General features: G+C 40.9%; 1 protein-coding gene across 8 annotated transcripts in view; it reads right to left on the bottom strand.

Annotated features, from left to right (window-relative positions):
* The window catches only part of DNM3 (dynamin 3), a 171,464-nt gene that overhangs the window by 26,450 nt on the left and 123,829 nt on the right, over positions 1 to 21,185 (bottom strand). For all 8 annotated transcript variants that reach the window (XR_014885174.1, XR_014885175.1, XR_014885176.1 and 5 more), the window contains one exon: positions 750 to 914. Coding sequence is in view for 5 of the 8 variants with exons in the window: in XM_085231480.1 (XP_085087606.1) it covers positions 750 to 914 (165 nt within the window). In the remaining 3 variants the exon portion in view is untranslated. The remainder of the gene's footprint in view (positions 1 to 749; positions 915 to 21,185) is intronic.

Genomic DNA, 21,185 nt, shown 5'->3' with positions numbered 1-21,185 from the left:
TTGGCAAAGGCACTACCCATAACTAACAGGAACTGTGCACTCCACATTAATTCTTATGGCAGCAACGGCTCTAATAGCCAGCTCAGTTCAACAAGGTCCATTCAGTACTCTGCCAAAAAGGAAAGGCTGAGATTCTAGCACAGTGGAAAAACAATGATATTTCAAAGCCATTTCTTTAATCAAATAATCTTCAGATCTGAGAAAGACACACACGATAAATCAAACAACCACATCTGCTTATCTAAACAACGGTGTCCAAGGCTTCTAGATTTATTCCTTGAAAATGGTATTCAGAAAATATAAAGAAACCCAAATAAAATAAGAACTGCTTTAAGAAACTGTGACAAAGAACTACAGACTGAAAATCAAGGAAACACTGCTTCACTCCTCTCACAGACTGCCTAGATGGAGCTCCCAACCCCCTTTTCCCTACTACATCAGTAACAGGGCAGAAAAAAAAGGATCTTTAATTTACCTTTAAATAATAACATATTCTGATTAAGACATGAATTCCATCTTCAGCATGCTGGAATTAGCACTCAGAGCACTGTGCCAGACTTTCAGAAGGCTGCGGGACTTTGTGCTTCTAAAGAAGAATGGAGTATTTTGTTTTGGAGCCTGACATTTATGGGATCGTGTTCTTCTCCTCATTTGTACTGTTGCTGCTGCTCTGTTCAAGAGGTGTGTTTGTACATGTGCAAGAGATTTGACAGATGTTAAAATAGTCTAGAATCGTGGCTGTTACTTACATTATTGATCATAAGGTGCATGATTGTTTTCGGTATCAAATCTCGGATACATTTGTTGATAATAGACATGTAGGAGTCCACCAGATTTCGAATTGTCTCCACCTGTCTCTCCAATTGGGGGTCCATTGAAAAATTGTCTGCTTGGCCATTCTCATCATTTTCAGTCTGCATGGAAGAAGAAAGGAAAAATCAAATATTTCAGATTACAGCAAACTGGAAATACATTGGGGGAAAAAATATAGGCTTACACTGTAGTAAACCAGTAACACAACTCACACAAAGAATGTCTGGAGGTTTTCAGATGAAGACGTGTGAAGGTAAATGAAACCCCAAGAAACTATTTCAGATCACCGGCTGCAATATTTAATGTCAAATCTTTTACCATCCAGATCCAGCCAGCCTGACTCATGCAGTAAAGCAATGCTGTAAGTCTGGATATTGAGTTTTACCCTCCTATGGGGACAAAACTTCCTTGTTACCCAAAGCTGACTCAATTGTGACAAATTCTGCATTTCAGCCTCAGACTTGTTAGATGTGAATAGCACCTATCTAAACAAAGGATTTATGAAGGATAACAGCAAAAACATCATTGGTTCCAATGCTCATAACATAAGCTGGTTTATATATTAGAGATCTCTTTTCCATTGGACAGAAAAAAAAACTTCTTTGTATGTAAATAGGTGACCTAATTAAAGAAAATACGAGGAATTTTAACTGGAAGCTAAAAGGTATGTACTTTGCTTTGGTCTGGCCTGTACAAACCTAAGAAAACTTAGCAATAAAAGAACAATATCCCTTTGACAAAAATCACACTGCTTTCTGAGGCTCAAAGACGCCAAAAGAATGAATTTCAACCTGTGAAGTAAAAGGGCAATGTCCTTTCCACAGATCTGACACATAATAGTTCTCCCTGAAAACTAAGACAGTGAGCACTTCAGCCATGCTAGCATGAACTAAAATCTAAATCTGTTCTGTGGATAGCATGAGGAAACAGTAATTACTTGCAAAAATTAATGAACTACTAATAGAAACTAGTTATATACCAGCCAGATATCACTACCAGCACAATTCCATTGACAACATAGCACTGAGCTAAAATTTGCACATCACCAGTCCTTTACAGACTCCTCGATCAGTTGCAACTGGTAGCCAACCTGTTAGCAAAAGCCCATTGGAGCTGGATAAGCAAATGGCACCAAAGAGGCCTCTCCTTGCACAAAAAGCTGAGCCACAATTACCCTGAACCTGACTTGGAGTACTTTGTTGTGTATACCAAGTACAGTTTGTCCATGTATTCTTACTTCTGCTGCTGCTGGTTTATTTTAATTTTTTTTTTCTTTCTCTCTGTTTAAATGATAGATTGCAGTAAGATTCTTAGCTTGCTAAGCAGCAAAGTGACAGATGTTTATCATTATCCTCATCAAGAGAATGTAAAGTAAAAATAGTAATTAGTCTCTGATCTTAAAGGCAAAGAGTGATACGTCTGCAAACCATTTAACCTTTTATATACAGGCACCCAGGTGACATTTACAGAAAGTGGGTAATACTTCAGGAGTCCATGTCTTGTTTGAAACTGTAATAGAGCTGATTTCATACTGCTGATTTATTTTCTCTAAAAATTAAAAAGTAATTTACTTTTTAATAAATTACTTACAGTAATTTACTACAAAAGCTCCTGACCATAGCATGGGATGCCCGGCCATCCCAACTGAAGGCTTCTTGTGCCAGCAAGCACCTTGATGCAAGTGTTGGCATCGCACCACACACAATGGAGATGTTTGCTTCTAGCAGCTTTCCCTGTTACTGCAGTACACCTATGGGAGTCATCAGGCTTTGCTCAGTGCCAAGAGCAGCACTTGAGAACAAGGCTGCTTGTTAATGCTGGGCATCATAACAAATAGAAGTGATGGACGCACCCCATTCCATTTTCATTCCATTCTTTCAGAATGGTTGGGTTTCTGCCGAAGCATCACAGTGATTCTAACTCCAGCTCCAGACATCCTTCAGCCCAGTGCATGCCATCTGCATTCTGAAAAAGCATTCTCAAGTCTCCGAGTAACAGCAGTGTTTTGCACACATTGCACAGCAAGCTGGCAGAAGCTGGAATGGAGGCCAAGAGGTATCAGCATGCTGAGCAGAAAAGGAAGAAGCCTAGAAATGGGTTTCTGTGCCTCTGTTCCCAAGGGTCAGGGCAGTCACCATCCCCTTTCAGTGCTCATCATCCACAACTTGTTAATCCCAACGGCAAAGCTTTAGGTGCCAGCACCAACACAACTACAGTCATTTTAGGAGCTTTTTGAAGCCTACAGCAAAGAAACTATGGAATGAACAAGAGCTAAAAATCAAGCAAAGAAAATGAGATTTGCCTGTGGAAAGTGAAATTGAATATCAGATGAAAATACAAAGAGCTAGATATAAGAAATAGGAGAAAAAATATCTAGAAGAAGGTAACGTGGAAGCCAGGATGGTGCTTTCATTTACATATAGGACACATTGCCACAGAGAGTAAAGAGACAGTCCTTCCTTTCTAAGTTCTCCGTATTTGAAGGAATGAAAATAATCTCTCTTCCTTCAGCTCCGCAGAAGGTCTCACCTTTCATAAGCTGCCTTATGATCCTTGCAGGACAGGCTGCCAGTGAAACACCAAATACACAGCATTGCTACTGTATTACAACCACTCTTCTGTACTAAAAACGTATTAGGATTAATTAAAGCGTCACACAAGAGATAACTGAAAACTGCATGTGAAATTCAAACCCCTTAAGTTTGTGGGAATTTTACTGTTAGCTGCAGTGGGAAAAGGATTTCAGCCTACGGATGCATTTTGACCAGAGAAGTTATCAGTCTTCTCGAGACTGTAAACTCCTTGGTGCAAGAGAAAAGATTTAATGTGGTGCAAAGGGAAGGAGGCACGAGTAATTACATGCAATCCAAAAAAAGGAACAGTACCTCAGAACAACAGGATAATTTTTCTGATTGGGGGAATTATAGGAGTGTTGAAGAGTGTCTCGAGAAATATCCAAGAGAATTAATTCCTTCTGAAATTCACAGTAAAGCAGGGTAATACACTGAAAACAGTCCTGAGCTGGCCACACAGAGAGCAATACTTCTAATTTCCATGATTTCATTACATTCAGGGCAGCTGCCAGCATATTTAAGAATGTCTTGTATAACATTCCTGATGTCAGTTCCAAGAAGGAGCATTTGTCTAGCATTTTCATTAGAACAGTGTATCAACCAATTTTGTGTAATCAAAAAGGCATTCAATTAAAAATGACTGAGGGGAAGCAGGCTGGAAGGTGACTGATGAAAGGGTAAAAGCCAAAGCAGCAGCAAAGCAATACTCCGTGTGCTACAAAATGAATCCATGGCTGCTGTGAGAAGCAATTATTTAAAAACAACTTTCATATCTTTCATTTACAGATGCAAGTTCATAACAACAACCACCTGAAAACGAGTTATTCCCTCCAGTTCATATTTATGTTTGAATTCACAACTGCTGAACACATAATCTGCTTTTATCTTCTCCTGTCCAAGCAGGATTTTTCTTTAATGCAGCACCACTCAGAAAGTTGCATCTGTCCTAAAGCCCCCTGCTTTCTCTTAAGTCTTTTCAACTGATTCTTGATATTCTCCCTTCGGTGCAGTCTGATGCTGTATATGCAATGTAGCTAATATGCCCTCAGATGTACACAGCGTGTCTTTTGCCAAAGGACTTCTGAAGCCACATGACAGCTTCACGCAGGGAGGTTTTCTTACTGGAAGGAACCACAAGTAAATGACAATACATTGCTGTTGTGTATGTACAACAAAGCAAGCAGCAGAAAAAGAACATTTCCTGGGTAGCTTGGAAGCTGTCCTTTCCCCTCAGAGAGGGTAACTGCCACTCTGCATGCTTTCAGCATCTCCTGACTGTGAGTCGCTGCTGCCTTTCCTGAGCCACCCACAGGCTGCCCCTTTCAGCAGCGCTGCTTTCACTCGCAGCCCGCACTGCTCTACACACAGGTTACGATCCACGTTTCCCTTGTACCTGGTCTGTCTCACTTCACACCCATGCAGAAGATCGCCAGTTCAATTTGATTCAGAAGCATTTAACTATCTGGATTAACTGAAACAATCGTCTACTTGGATTCTTCTTTGTGGTTGCAGACATTGTATAGCACAGACCACGAGCTAAAATGTCCTGCTGAATCCACATACCGGTCCCCAGATATTTACATAACTTTAATGATCCCAAACGTTCAAAATCTACACTAGGCTCTCTCCCTGCCTCCTTCAATCAAGAATCTGATTTGAAACTATGAGACTGACAGGAATGATATATTACCAGAACTCTGACACATCCAGAGTAACTTTTGTCTTCTAGTTTGCAAGCCTTTGGGTAGTTTTTGTAAACTTCAGCCATTTTTCAGCTTAGTGCAGCTGAAGGAAGTTCTTCTAGACTTAAAAACAAGCGACAGGGAATGAAGGCAGGTCTACTCCTGGTTAAGACTGTGAAACAAAGCACTCAACAAAAAGAGACAAGGAACAACCAACGAGGATGTCAAGTAATCACGTCAACTCGGTCCAATTTCCTTTTAGAGCAGAGATTTGGATCTTATAGGTATAAAGTCAGATGCCACATATTTCTGACTTCAGCAAAGCTTTTAACACCATCTCGAATGACGTTTTCATAAAAGGAAGTGTGCTCCCTTTGCAATTACTGGATTGGGTGCACATTTCCATAGAAAAGCTGTCAGTGGCTCGCTGTCAAACTGGAAAAGTTTATAAAGGGCACTTCATATGGGATGTATTAGTTAATGTAATTATTAATGCTTTAATGCTCAGGATGGTGGGTTACAGCCTATGCTTATTACACTTACAGATGAGAAGAAACTCAAGAGAATGTGAATATGTTAGATGACAGGACGAGAATTCACAATGATCTAGAGAAACAGTTTAAAATCTAAATGAAACCCATTATGAATAGAAAATATTTGACTTAGGAATAAATCAGTTATAAACACACAGCATGAGAATGGCCACTTAAGTAGCTCTTCCGCAGAAAGCGAACTGCATCTGCAGTGGAATATAAACAGAATATTAGTCAACAATGTCCTGCTATTATGAAATCAGTACAAGAATTATATGTCCAAGTTCAGTTGTTACAATATCAGAAATTTGTGGCACATTTTTAAGAGTGGTTGGAGGAAACAGAGGAGCAGAAATCCTGCTTCGAGGCAGGGAAAAGAGCTGGACAACCTCTTGCAGCCCTTCCATCCATTGGGTGACACTGGGTGCAAAGCAGCATGAAATTACGAGCTGGCAACGCTGCAACAGGAAAGAGCGTTTCTGACAATACAAAAAAACCAACAGCAATATCTTCTACTCTACTGTTTGTTCTTTACAAAAACCGAGTAAATAAAAAACAAAAAGCTAAAGCATCGCCACGACTAGCAATCTCCCCTCAAAGAATCCATGCTCCAATTTCACCATTTGCTGCCATGTACATCGCTAACACAAAGAACTTTTACATAACCCTCCTTGCACTCAAGTTTTGAGTCCGGGCCAACAGCTGCCTCATGCCTTTCAGAACAGGCTGCTGGACAAGCAAAAGCAGAAAGAGGCTGGCATAAGGAAAACAGCACCTTTGTTTATAAAACAAATACTACTTTGGAATTTGCAAACTTTTCAGTCAAAGAATTTCCTTGTCATAACAACAGATGAAGTGCCTCATATTTATGGGAGCACATTAGAAAAGAAATACATAGATGGGAGATATCATTGATGTAGCATTTGCCATTATTTTAGTGCAGAAGAAGGTCAGTGGGCTTTGTGAAGTCTCAAATGGCAGTGAATTACCCAGGAACTAAAATCATGATAAAGACTCCAAGTGTGATGATCAGCTCAGAAGATGTAACTGTGCTTTTGTAACATGGCACATGAAGCAAACCCCAAAGACAATAGCCTAAAGCAGCACTGGGCATTATCTGTAAAGAGAGCAGAATCAAGAGAGGTTGCTGTTGGAGGATGCAATCAATGGGTGCAGGCATCAGCCAGATACGAAGATTAGGGCTATTGGTGATGGCTTGTAGTTCCACCCAAAACAGAAACAAACAGAAGTCTTGCAGCTTCTACCAGAGAAGATAGGACTTACAGCGCTGATCAGAAGAGTAGTAAGAGTCCTCATGAAGACTGAAATTAACACCTTGCCATTCATTTTCATTGTATTTTCCTCCTTACCAAAACTGTTCTTAAGCGACTGTTCTCCAAACATTGGCAGAAATGATTGATACTCAGGACTTTTGCTTAGCAGTATCTATGCAACACAGGGTGACTAACAAAGCTTTCCTTGTTCCAGCAACAGTGCATCAGCTTTGGCTGGAGGACTGCACTACCTCATGGGGTTAGAAAAAGGCACAGTAAGTGTGCAGTGTGTGGATGGTGCATTGGTGACGGCAAAACTTGAAAAATATTTTGCCCAAAATTATGCATTTAAAACATAGTTTATGACTTCTTGTGCCTGTGTATATAGAAGAGTTGTGTGCTTTTCACAAATGTGGTCATTTTAGAGGTAGAAGAGAGAACAATAAGAATAAAAACCACAATTTTATTCCTAGATCTTGTACCAAGTTCCTATTCCATGGTCTCCCTTCATTTCTGCCAGCTTTCCAGGCTGGTTTAAATGAATCTGCATACAGAGAGGAGCAGGGCAGAATGTGTATCTCCTTGCACCCTGGGAGGGAAGGACCTGGGGGAGGCCTCGCAATGGAGGAGCTCTGTACAGTATCCAATGCAGGGACTCTATAAATTACAGCCTCGTCTTTCATTTTTATCTGATCTAATGCAATGTGTCCCCTAGAACTGCACTTTTTTCCATAATTGATGATGTCTAGGAAAATATTCTGAAACTCCCCACTGATAAGCACCTAGACAAAATTGTTTCCTCTCTGAGAGTTTCCTCTCTGAGAGGCGAAAGAGGATGTTGAACTGTTTTCACCCCCATGCTCCCCGAGTCATGAGAAGTACCAGAGCTGTCTCCTGGGCCAGACTAAGCCCTGCTTCACCACAAACCCAGTGCAGTACCGACAAATGATCTCCATAGTAAATGATGCAAATAAGAAATGTCAGCATGTTCCAAAATTCCTCACTTAATCTTATTGCCAGTTGTATAGTCTGGATAATCAGTAAATAAATTCCTCTAACTTTGCTCAAATCCTTGGGGGCTGAAAACACAGAGAGTGCTTTCTAATTCATTCTCATTAACCTTCCCAGCTCTAAACAAAGCTATTTCCTACTTTTCTTAGCGTCTGATTTTTCCAACTGGCCTCTGCAACACCTGAGTTAGCAGCAATGATTTCTCACTTGTGATTTCTGTTTTGAGCTGGTATTGTTCTTTCTCCTCACACATATGCTTGCTGGAATAGCACGAATCAGCAAGATTTAAAACCTCTCATTCTCAAGTTTGAAGCCCCTAAAGGGAAATTGCAGTTGTGATGCCAAGGAACACAGTCGTACGTTATTTGACTTTTCCTCAGCCAGGCTGACAGCAAAGGGGGGAGGGAGGGAGGAAGGAAAGGGGAAGGGAGAGGAAGATGGCATTTTAATAGCACCCACACTGATTTCACACAGTTGGATCACTGTGCTCCAGAGCAGCACCATTTCCTTTCCCCGTTGCCTTGCATTCAGTCAATACTACTAAGCCAGACTCTATGGGAAGGATTCTCAATCTTTTTCTCCCAGAATAGACCACATCTTAGTAGGGAAATCTGTCAAGTAGACACCTCCCTCCCAGGCTAGCTGGCTAGCCCAGCTATTACCCCTCGTTTTGACAGACTATTACCAGCTCAGGCTTTGCACAGACCACCCCACCCGAATCCCAGATGTGACTAAATGGGTCAACATTCCTGCCATGACAAGATGGATTATCCCCTGTTTCTCACCCCAAGTTTCATAGTCTCTGTAGAACCCACACTAATTGGCCATCTGAAAAAAATAATAACCAAGAGCAGGTAGTATTTAATCTAATTGAGCAAGTGAACTTACAAGAAGAACCAGAATCTTACGCGGATAGATCTACCTTTCCCAGATGTTAGTTAGATGTTAGCCAGAGGTACCTTGGCCAAAGTTCTGCTCAGAAGATTGTTTGATAACTCAGGTCTTAGGAATGGGTTTGCCATAAGCAGTCTGTCAGGCAAAGTCACTCTGGTCTATGAGTCCTGGCAGAAGCTGTTATCCCAGGAGGGCACCACCGATCCCCACCATGTAAACTCCCCATTTAAGAAGTCCTTTAACTTTGAAAGTGAAAATTTAAGCTGCAGCATTCCTGTGGCAGAACTGCAGAACAGGAGAGGAATCTGAAAACACAGAGAGCTTTACTGAAGTGTAACAAATACAGCTCAAAAAAAGAAATTCACCCATAAAGGAGCACTTGGGTTTCATACGACAGGAACAGAAACTGAACATTGCTGGGCAAAATTATTCTCAAGAAAAGAACGGAGTTGTGAGCAACTATGCTACCTATAACCCTAGATCAAATTAAATTAGGTACTGCTTTTTGGCGTGGCTTCTATTTTGTATAAAGAGGCCCAAACCTTTCTTAGCATTCTATAAAACTAGTAGAAAGAAAGAAAAACTATAGAAAGAAAGATTCTTTTTCTTTCTTCCTAAAAGAAAATCAAATTATATTTAAGAGCCAGTGAGATTCTGAACAAATACTTCATAAGATCATACTCTTGTTGGCAAAAAACAACAATAAGCTGTAAAGTTTAAACCTTAAATCAGTTTGATTTTCTCTATTTGGTGAAGTTTCAGGGCACCAGAGACAGCACCCTGCCCCAAGGGCCAAGCAGACACAGGATGGAGCTGAGCTGTACAACTGAGACCACCTGTATTTATTGGTGCTACAACAACCTTAACCCAGCGCTTCAGCCGTCTATTTCTGCAGATCAGCTTTGAAGTGACCTGTAGCACGCTGATCAGCAGCAAAAGGTACAGTAAAACCACCTGACTTCTCCGATTGTTTGGCTCCTGCACTGCACCACGAACACAAGGAACCCTGTCCCTGTGGCAGCGCAATGAAAAGGCAGACTTCCTTCAGACATGGAGCAGTCACTCACACTCGCACGTATAGATTAGAAATTCTTTTGTCAAGAGGTAAAAAAGCTGCCACAACACGAGGGCTCTCCTCTCCCTGTTCAGAGGGTTGCTGGCTGCTGAGCAAAGATGGGCAGTCCAAGCAGTGGTTTATCATGTCACCCCCACATCTGAACACCTTGCAATACAGCTACAGATGCAAAGTTTTATTCTTCTCCCCCCCTGGTTCTATTTTAAAATGTTTTCTGCAATAAATTTACTGTGAGATAGCTAAATCCAAGGGCGGGTGAGGAACTCGAACCCATGGCCTTCTGGCTTAGAGGTGAGACTATTCCAAACGGAGCCAAAGTGACACACACACAATACGCTTTCAAGGTTTTTCGAGAGCTCTGTCATGATTTAAAAACACTGAGTCTTTGTGGTACAAACCACAGCACAGGAAAGAACTGGGGCTCCCTTTTTACTGCTAATTTTAGCTGATGAATTGTTTATAATCTCCTGCAAAATACATACAGCCTTATTCTGCCTTAAGCGAGGAGGGAACAGCCTTTCAAAACTGATTCTTAATTATAGCATTCCCCTGTGCTGGATGGAATGGAGTCATGTTCCAAAATTGTGTCAGAGTATATGAAGTGATAAAATGAGGATGGGTGAGCTATTTTTAAACACACACAAAGACTTTGAGGTAAAATCCCTGAATTTATAGCCTTACAGCCATATTAAGGCTCATGGGTTATTAAGACCTGCATGGTGAGACTCAAATAGCAATTCATTTGAGACACTCTCTGGCTTCAGCACATGTGCTCCCTACCGGTGTGCTGCCAAAGTGGGGCCCCCCAGGGAGCAGCCTTTAAGCACAGATATATTCCCATGTCCACAGGTAGTTGGGAGACAAAGGGGATCAGATGCTTCCCTAGCAGTGTACTCCCTCCTCTTCCTCTCTTTTCCCAGGACATTTTGCAAGCCAGAGGCCTGCGCTTCCAGATGGGCAGGAAGCAAGCGGGTCAGAGATAACTTGAGGAACCTGAGACAAAAGCGCAGGATTTCTCCTTACTCTACCCAGCCTAGAAAGCTAGAACAGCCTGGCCCCACTGACATCCCCTCCTCACAAGCATTACCTGGGGAGGAAGTGGTGCTGCCTTTGCCCCACAGGCTTCTCAGCACTGCCAAGTGATGCTCCTGATCCCAGTCTGATTTGTAGCAGCACTTGGCTACGGGAAAGCTGTTGTCCCCTACACTCACACTGGTTTCTTTTCAATCACAGTCAACATACACCATATCATTTTAGTAAAGGACAAAAGCTACCACTGAGGAGAAAAAAACAGGACAGAATTTTCATGCTTTACAAGCCAAAATGGAAATAGCTCCGAGGCCCTCTTCTCTATCCTTCGTGACAGTCTTGTAGACTTTTGCAGTGCCTTCCTCTGGAAGGTGGAACTCATTTTGAGGTCCAAGCAGAGGCAGTAAAGGCATCAGGGTTCCAAGGATACAGCAAAATAATGTGCACCACTTACACTGTTCATTTTGTAAATGAAGAAAGGCTTTACAGGAAGCTGTGGCATAGTGGCGAGCAAAAGAGATGTATTATTTTTGGAAAAGACCAGAAGGAGGTTTGGAGCATCAGAGAAAAACAAAAGGCTCTAAGAGCCACTTTCAAGTGAGTACATCTACTTGCCCAAGTTGTGCAGTTGCATTCATCTAAGTATCACCTAAACTTGCCTTTTTCTTACCTTTTTTTTTTTTTTTTTTTCCATTTGGATTTCCAGGTAGTGGCTGAACATAAAATTCTAATGAATTGTAAATGGCCAATGTGAAAATAAAAACATTAGTCAAAACTTAAATTTTTTCTTGACTGCTTATGGATTTGTAAAGCAATAAAAACCACAGTATTCACCAAACTAAAGCCTAGTAATGAAAAAAAAAAGGTTTAGTACAAAAGGACCGAGTGAGCCTTTTAAAAAAGAATCTAGTATTACTAGTTCTGTTAGTAATTAATGTACCCTTGGGTACTGATCAAAAAGGACCTTCTGAAGTGGAATCTGTATTATTAGAAGACTATGATGCACATATTAGCTTCAGAGGCTTTCCCACTTGGAGCAACATTGAAGGGATTCGTGTTCCTTTACTTAAGGAATACCTGCATATTTTTTACAAATCCATGGATCTATACCATCCTGTAAGCATTAAAGACTCATTCATTCCTATCCTCCTGAAAACCTTTGCCACATCAAAGTGATGCACTCTGAGATACTTTTGCTCCTATAGCTCAAGGGATGTCATTTGTATTTCCCCACAGATGCTCATTATTTATTTGAGAATTGTTACCTTCAGGAATTTGGCCTCATTTATCTCCAGCTGAAGTCACTAGGCATCTTCCTCCTGAACTCCACCAGCATTTAATCAGACTACAACAAGAGCTTCCTTACGCTGCAGAAAAGGCAGAACCATTTTTAAAGCTTTTCCTATAGGCGCTCTTCTTGAGTTTGATTTCCAGGAATACAGAATTCCTTAACTCCTCTCTGCACCACAAATCATCCTGCAGCTACATCCTGTACAACTGCATCCAACTCTGCTCTCAGTGAAGCTCTTGGAACAATTCCCACCAAGTTTAATAGTTACGTCCTATTTCCCCCCTGTTCCTAACTAAGGTTAATTTCTTTTCTCCCAGTATAAACAGAAATCAGCAGGTAAAAAAGTTTTGTCTAATGTGGCACCAAGGCTGTGGAATTTACTCCCATGTGAGAATGGCACAATAAAGTCATTTGTTTAAAAGTAAATTGAAAACATTCCAGTCCTCTCAGGCTTACCACTATTAGCTTTAGTTTCTGCACAGTACTGTAGAATGTCTGGCATCAAAGGCACTTTGTACACTGCACTGTATTGGACACTGTTAGTGGACCATTAATCACTGCAAACAAAGACCCATGCAAACACAGAAAAAGTACTGGTTTTTCACATGAAAAGGTTAACAACACAGTTTTCTAGATACTACGCATTTTAAGATGTGAGGTGATGACAAGGCATCCAATAAGGTGCAGACTTTTCAATTAATAATTACATATTCCAAATTAAATAATTCTCATTTGTGTCTAATAGTCTCTAGAATTAGAGTTCTAAAAGAATCTAGTATTTAGAAATCTAAAAGAATCTAGTATTAGAATTCTAATTCTAGAGACTATTAGAAATAGAGACTAAACCTGTGCATAAATTAGCACACTTTGAATTCACAGATGTCTATAAACTCACATGCTTCATTAAACCCCCACACAGATAACATGCATACGTGCACAGGCAATGGTTATGGGCAAGAAAACCTTCATGGATATGAACTCGTAAACCGTGATCGAAGAAAACAAAGGCTTATATGAAACATGCACTAATGGAAAAAGTAGCCTGAGGAAATATGATTGCATGTTTGGAAGTGCTGGAAGAAGAACGGGAACGCAATCAGTTCCTATAGAAAAGCAAAAATCAGAGAAAACCAGTTCATGGCTGGGCAAGAAGCAAATAAGGAAAGCCCATGGTCTGGAACCACAGGCTGTATTTCAGGGTGCAACTTATCGATGAGATCAAAGGAAAAAATGCTGCTATGTCACAAGAGTGTGAATTACTGCGTTCAGTTCCTCATCATTACCATAAGCAGTTTCTTCCCATCCAGACCAGAGCAAGAGAAAATCTGAGTCAGCAGCCCCAAAGATTGCTATATATCAAGAAGATTTCCATTGAGTTTCTCAAAGCAATGTATTTTGTCTCTCAAGGAGAAAAGCTGCAGTATTCTTCTACCAACTGTCCCAGGTGAAACACAATCCACAGTGCAAGGAAATACAGGTCCGCTGGTCTAAGTGTACTGGTTGCAAAGCTTTGGAACATATTTTTAAAGACAGGCATACTAAAATAAACAAATAAACAAGCAAGACATCAGACTCAATCAGTCAACTGACGTTCTGGAAATTTTACAGATCTTAGTTTCAGTAGAGTTATAAGTGATACCCTTAGAAGACTGCTCATTGAGTTTGTTAGGATGGGTATTAATGAAAAGAATGGTAGTCATAAAGTAACAGATAGGTACATGGAAGCATGGCAGGAAGAACTAGCAGCCTTAAAGGGTTTCATAATCAAAGTGTCCAACAGATAGTCCATCTGGAAGAAAACAGCACGAACTTGCCAGGTAATGTTGTTTCTGCCCATAACACAAGACTGAGGTACTGTCAGTACAGTGGACAATAGAAAAGTGTCCTGCAGGACACGGTAATGTCAAGGACTGGAAAAACAGAAGCAGGATTAAATACAAGTTATACAATGACAGACTAATGACAGCTGCTGCGCTGGACTGAGGTTCATCAGCCAGCAGTAATAAAAGAAATCCCAAGCACCTTTAAGAAAGCATTAGACAATTCTAAGGCACTACTGTAACACGGCCACAAAAAGGCTGAACGTGTTTGCCTCTGTTATGAGCAATGCAGGTCCAAGAGTGGAAACATCCTTTTTACAGTACAGGTGTTGTCGTCTCCAGATCACTGAAGGAGGAGGTTATATGCCATCTGGTGAAAGATAACATTTTATATCTCCCTTGTTTCCAGAGATGCTGCACTACTTCACTAATAGTCAAATGAAACTGAATGGCCAGAACAACAGGATTTTACTGCAATTGCACTGAAGCTGCTTTTCAGCATTTATGGGGTAGAGCACTGCAGTTTTCAAGAGTGCTAGACAGTTAAATTGAAATAGTTCTGCATCTTATATGAACTGTATAGCCTTTTTCCTTCCTCCTTCACAAGGTCCTTGTCCATGTTCCAAAGCATGCTCCCCAATATCAGAGCTGGAACAGGCTCTGCATCAGCACTCCCATTAAGCAGGAGAGTCTATCTGGGAGGAAAGAGTGAGGATATTTGATTAGTGGTCTCAGAAAACTCCCAGGGACACACTGATCATCCCAAAGCTGCTCCTGCTGCTCACGGAGCCTGAGAAAAGATGAATGAGGCCTTTGGAAAAGACTTCTCTTAAAAACCCACTGGGCATGGAGATTGTTTTTTGATTCACTTCCTTCAGGGAGGGCTGGAGAATGACTGCATGTTCCACAGGTCTGTGAAAAGTGATTTAGAGAACCTGGTGAGACTAGAGGAGAGAAATGGTGTAAGAAAACAATTTCTACCCTTCCGGGAATGATTTTTCCCATTATTGTCTCAAAACTGGAATATCAGTCCTGTGAATCTTCACCTTCTTCTTCATGTGGAGGAGAAGGGCCACACTGTTAGAAAGAGTGATCTGAATGGCAAAAGGACCAAGCAAACTGTCACTGCCAGTACGACAAGCTGGTCCCACAGGCTGATTTGTCACCTTCTGTCACCCTTCCTATGCCTTAATCCAATTTGGTAAGAGCACACGTTGCTTGTGAGAGAAGAGCAGACTGCTGAGAAGGCAGCTAAACAGCTGATGAAAGATACTGATGCTACCATTACCATGCAGGTTGCTTGTTACAGCTTTCTTGCAATGGAGAGGGGGGAGGAAAAACTTCATGTGAGACCCTAAAATTAACTTTCGAATTGCTAAAAGCACACTGGGCTAAGTCTTCAGTAATGAGCATCAGGTATGATGCAATCAACACATCAACAGCTAACCTTGTAGCAGAAGATTGCCTTAGAGTTATCAAATGACACACTGGAGAATCTGCTACTCCAGCTAACTCTCTGTATGTGCCCAGGGAGAACTTTTGGGGTGTTTATCAGAAGGGGAATTGTAGAAAGGGGTGAGAGAGAGGTGAACTCCTTAAAATATAATTTATTTTCTGGCTACCTTCCTTTCATAAGGGAAAAAAAAAAGTTCAGCTTAAATTACAGGCATGCAGGCAAGCTCTTTCAGCCCCAGAAATTCATCCTACATGTTGATTAATAGTCAAACTATTACAGCTTTAACATGAAAAATGGGAAAGGCTTCAGCTGAAGACTGCCTGTAGCTAATGATGCAGTGGAATGAACGTTTTCGTTCCAGCTAAACCATTCCTGTTCCTGTAAAAATAAAGAAATCCAATCCTGGACTATGAAAAAGACTCAAAGAACTATGCATGTTTATTGGCTTAAAATAATGCCATGTACGTATGGGATATTTTACCTGTTCAATGAAACATCTGTAATTGCATACATGTACACACAGAATATACATAGCTGAAGTGAGATAGATATCTATATTGGGTACAAAGTGCGGAAGACAAGTTGGTGACCATAACCTGGAATTTCTCTGTAAGCGCTTCACAGAGCTAATAGATTTTAACATAGCTCCTGTCTCAGGCTAAAAAAATTAAAATGTAATAACCAAAACACCGCAAGGAAGTGCAGTGGGCTGTATAGAATCTGCCTGGCAAGGCTGCCTGACACACGCAGGACTTGCTTGGAGATCTCCCTGCGGTTCAGCCCCTGGCGCCATCAGTTGGGCTCAAAATCAAAAGCAGTGGAAGGAGGTAATTAAAAGTGACTCTACACCGCTCTCCTGGCAAAAGAAGACTCCACTGCAGCCACTGAAGGAGGGTGGGAAAGGATTCAGGGGTATGTAAGAGAAGGCATATGTCTCTCCAGCTTTAGTGATTTCCATTATGGAAAAGCAGCACTTTCCAGCTTTTAACCTTTACGCCGCTGAAGTCAAACATCAACTTTTTGTTTTAATTTCAGCATGTAAAATACAAACTCCGGTTTGGCTGATGTCAACAGCATGCTCTCCCTAAGCTACAAGTAAGGTGTGGAGCTCAAAAAGCCCTACAAGGCATAAAGCTGAAAAGCAGAATGATAGAGAAGCAGCGATTGCCACCAGCGCTTCCACTGGCTGGCTGGCCCAGTGATTCTCAAGATTATGGGACTCAGGGTGAAGGAAAAGGCCAGGAGGTTCAGACCATGCTGTTGGCTGCAGGAACATCCATTAAAAGAAATTAAGAGCAAAGTCAGACCCCAGAAGGAGCAGAAGACGCTGTGTTCCAAATCTAACCAGCTGAAGGAAAGTTTATATAAAAACAATCCCTTGGTCAGTGAGTCATGGGGAAAGAATTCCTAAGCTTTCTTCAGGGAAACCCCAGTAAATAACATGTCTAAAAACACACGAAGATGGTGTTGTCTGTTCCCTTACGATACTTGGTCCACATGATAAAACCTTTGGCAGCAAAACAACCTACCGAGAACAGATCTCTTTGGGAAACCCAAAAACCAGTAAGAACTGCTGTGGCTCCTTGCAAAGCCTGTCTCATATTCTAGCTCTTGTATGAGTTGTCTAATGCAAACTGGGAAGAAACATGAAAAGAATGCTTTTCCTTACAGCTCTGGAGAGTGCTTCTCCGTCGATTGCATGCAGTCATACTCTCAAGATACATAAATGCCTGGATTTCAGTACATTCTGCATCTTTTATAACTAAGCGCTTTGGACTGAAATATCTTGCTGTACTACGCCCAAAGAAACTGAATGAAAAGCTCTCTGCATGCACAGCCTGTCTGGAATATGTTATCAGACACGCAGCAGGCTTTGCAAGAAATAGTACTCTAGCAAAAGAAAGGCTGGATGGCTGGATTTCAATTCCAATGTAAAACTTCTTTGGCTATGAGCATTTTTTTCATTTTTTTTTTTTTAATTTATTTTTTCTTTCTTTCTTTCTTTCTTCTTTTTTAATTATCACAGCATTTTGGAAGCGTGTTTTTAAGTATATCTTCCAGCAAAGAGATTTTAAAGTAACTTAACATAGGCTCAGAAAAATAAGAGATTGCAGTGGTTTCCACACAAATGATCAGAGCTGAACACTGTGCTGCCTGAATTTGGACTGACTAAAAACTACTGTTGGAGATTCCAGGTAGGAATATTAACTAAAGCACATATATTCTGTATCAAGCAGAGCTCACACTCTGTAGCAAAGCTTCTTAATTGTTGTCGACGCCCAGGACAGACTCATTTTACCTCTCCCTTTAATGAGTTTTTAGCTTATTGAGTGTGAATGTGAACGTTTTGGTTTGCACTGGAAGTTTCCCCTGCCCAACGTAAAATTCCTTTATGGATTTTATTTCAGGTTATGCTGCTCCCATATTTTCAGCTGCTATAGATCCATAGCAGACTCCAGAAGTTTTCCAGGACATAGCCAGAAACTTGTCAAGAAAAAAAAAAAAGAAGGTTGGAAGCATTACAGGGTAATTCCCGAGGGGTTGTGGAGTTACCATAGTAAAAGAGTGTTTTTACCAAAATGCACAGAAACAAAAGAGGTAGCTTCACTGATATTTGAATTGTAATTTTCCATGCTTGGAACAAATAGGGCATTTGCGACCATCTTTCAGGTATCTGTGACTAACTGTAAACTCTGTGAGACAGCTTAATGCTCCTCTGCGTGAAGAAATACATGATGAAAAATATTTCTTAAAAGCTATGAAGGATCAGCCTAAAGGTACTGACAAAGCATAAGCTTTGCACAGAGAAAAGGCAGACGCACGATAAAAGAAACTCTTGAAAGTAGGAGCATCTTTTAGTCCTATTAAAACAGTCCATCATCCAAAAGAGAAGATTCAGCCAGAAAGAGCACAGGTGGAAAGGACTTTTTCTCAAAACTCACAGAAGTGGGATAGGTGACACTGAGAAGTGCTGCATCCTTTCATCTTACACGGAGCAGCAACGCTCCTGAGCCTTACCAGAGAAAAGATGTGCATTTAAGTGCTCCATCATAATCTGAATTCTGTTGCTTAACTGTCACAGTGCTGGCATACAATTAACCAGGAACCTTAACAATTACACACGGGTATCAACAGCCAAGAGATCCAGACACAGAAGGAATAATCACAGATTATTCTAGACACAGATGCCTGGAAATACATGCAGTTTCCTAGTGGGGTATCATCCAAAAAGATCTGAATGCGACAAGAAAATGTTGGTACTTGTATACGTAAAGCAAATACATTCAGCATATCTGAGCAAATGCACCAAACTTCTCAGCATGCACAGACACACACACACACCCTCTTGTCTCGGGTAAAATAATTCCAAACAATTCCCCACAGTTTTTCTTTCTGCTCTTCATTAAACCGGCAAAAGGATGAAGAGCCTCATGCACACCTAGGTTAGTTAATAACAATTACTGACTTTAAATACTTCAACAAGTGACCTAACAAAACTGCTTAAGCAAATTTCCAATCTTACTTTAAGCTGAGATGCTTCTGGTTCCCCAACTAAGGGGACATTCAAATTAACTGAAATCAAATTAGGATTAATCCATCATTGCTGATTCTTAAATTCATCACTGCATATGCAGATGTTGTAGGAGTGAGGTATTTTTAAAGAGCAAAAATGAAGATGTCTTGCCAAACCTGCTCCAAACACCAAAAATAGTGCCTTTTCAGGCTTGAAGAGACAAGTCCTGTAGAAAGAAATTATGCTGCTTCTCTACAGGATTCATTAGTAATATAGTAATCCTAAAGCCTACATCGCCTGCTAGTCAGACCAGTGACAAACAGGTAGCTTGTTCTGAAACTATCAATTTCCACAGATCTCAATGGCTAGTGACAAACCTCTAACCCAAAATGCAGACAGGACAATGTTCAGTAATTATCCACTGATTCTCTCCTGTCATTCTTTGACTGTAAGTTTTACGAGCCAGGAACCACATTTTTATTTTACATTTGTAAAATAGGATCTGGGTCCACAACTGCAGCTTCTAGACAAATAGTATCTATTCACAATATTAACAACAGCTGCTGGACAGGCATCATGCTGTGACTTACAAAAGAAACTGTACGAATAAGATGGAACTAAATAAGAGAAATGCTACATGGGGCAGAAATCACAGTCCCAGTTGGACAACACCAGGACTGGTTCTAGGAAAGGAGGATTTTAGCAGAACACTCACCAGACTACAGTAAGCAGGGAAAAAACAGCAGTCCACTAAAAACTTACAGAATGAAGCAGAACATGTTCAGTCACAGCAGATGAAATGCTAACCCTCCAGACACTGATGGGAGTTTTACAATTGACTTCATCATGCCCAATATTTGACCCATGTTTCAGTCTTTTTGCTACCAATGCTGGTTACAGTTTAATTGTTTCTGAGCATATGCATCCACTCATTGGTTTTTATTCTACACAGCAGTATATAACAGAGACCATAAAGAAAAAGAGTTATGTTTTCAAACTCTTGGAGATGACAAGCGTCCTAAAGCAAGGGCCATGATTTCCACCATACCAAGGGCAACAGTGTGTTGAGAACTGCACACAATGCTGCATTTTGCCCTTGGTTAACTTCCTAAGCTTTAGCATTGAAACTAGCAGTGAGCCCTGAATTGGAAGCCATTGATCCAGAAGAAAAGAAACCCGACAGATAAAGGTAAGCTATAGACAGCTACGCATTCGAGGTTGCTTGCTGGTGTCCTTGTTCACAGAGTCAGATCATTCCCTGTGTTGAAGCCCTCAGCTGAGGAACAGCAGGTACAGAGCCCCTGATCACTGAACAGCTCAAGAGAACACTGTGACAAATAAATATGACTCAAAAGTTTCATTTTCTGCTAATGAAAAGGTCTAATGCAGCCCAAAACCTTGAGTAACAGCTCATGGGAACTTTCTGTCTACGCACCACAGAGCTTTTATCCAGCCAGATAATTTCACATACATCATTTGAACTGAGTGCAATATTCAGTGATGCATCATTCTCTCTTTGAATTACAAGTAATTTGATTAGGAGATGTTAGGTTTAAAAACAATGAGAGAAGGTAAAGGTGAACCAAGTAAGATCATTTGTTTCTCTATTTTGGGACCAGGAACAAGTAGGTAAGGCACCAAAGTGGAAGAGAACCAAAAATCAATCACCACAAGTGTCCACAACCAGCTTTTCCTACGGTCAAAACTCAGTGCTCCAGAATCAGCGCAGTTAGAATAGCAAATGTCCTACAAATCCATCAAACAGGGAAGGACAGAGAACACACTGGTCAATGAAAGGCCACAACGGAACTGGGACACAGGAGATGCAGGAGGGGTGACCACAGAACAGGAACAAATGACATCATGAGTGCTGTGAGGAAAGAATGAAGTTTCAGAACAGGGAATTTCACACACAAAGCATTGTGTGAAATTGTCTCCATGCAGACAGTAATTATAACCCTACCTCTACCAAAAGAAAGGTAGGGTAGGCTAAACAAATCCAGGATGAAACCATGCATCAGCATAAACATTGCATATCTTTGCTTTTGTCCAAAACAGAATGAGAGAAAACAGCATTCAGTTTCTCTTAATCGTCTCGTTTTCTCTTACAAATGAGAGAAAAAGAAGGATCTGGCTGTTAACCAGCTGCCCTCCACCCTCCTGTCCAATGACTACATTTCCTGTTACACTGTAAATGCTATGGAAGCGACTTCGGTGACA

Source organism: Meleagris gallopavo, chromosome 10 (genome assembly GCF_905368555.1).
Source record: "Meleagris gallopavo chromosome 10, MGAL_WU_HG_1.1, whole genome shotgun sequence".
In the NCBI taxonomy this organism is placed as follows: Eukaryota; Metazoa; Chordata; class Aves; order Galliformes; family Phasianidae; genus Meleagris; species Meleagris gallopavo.
Note: the sequence above shows the minus strand (reverse complement) of the source record. Positions and strands in the feature narration are given on the sequence as shown.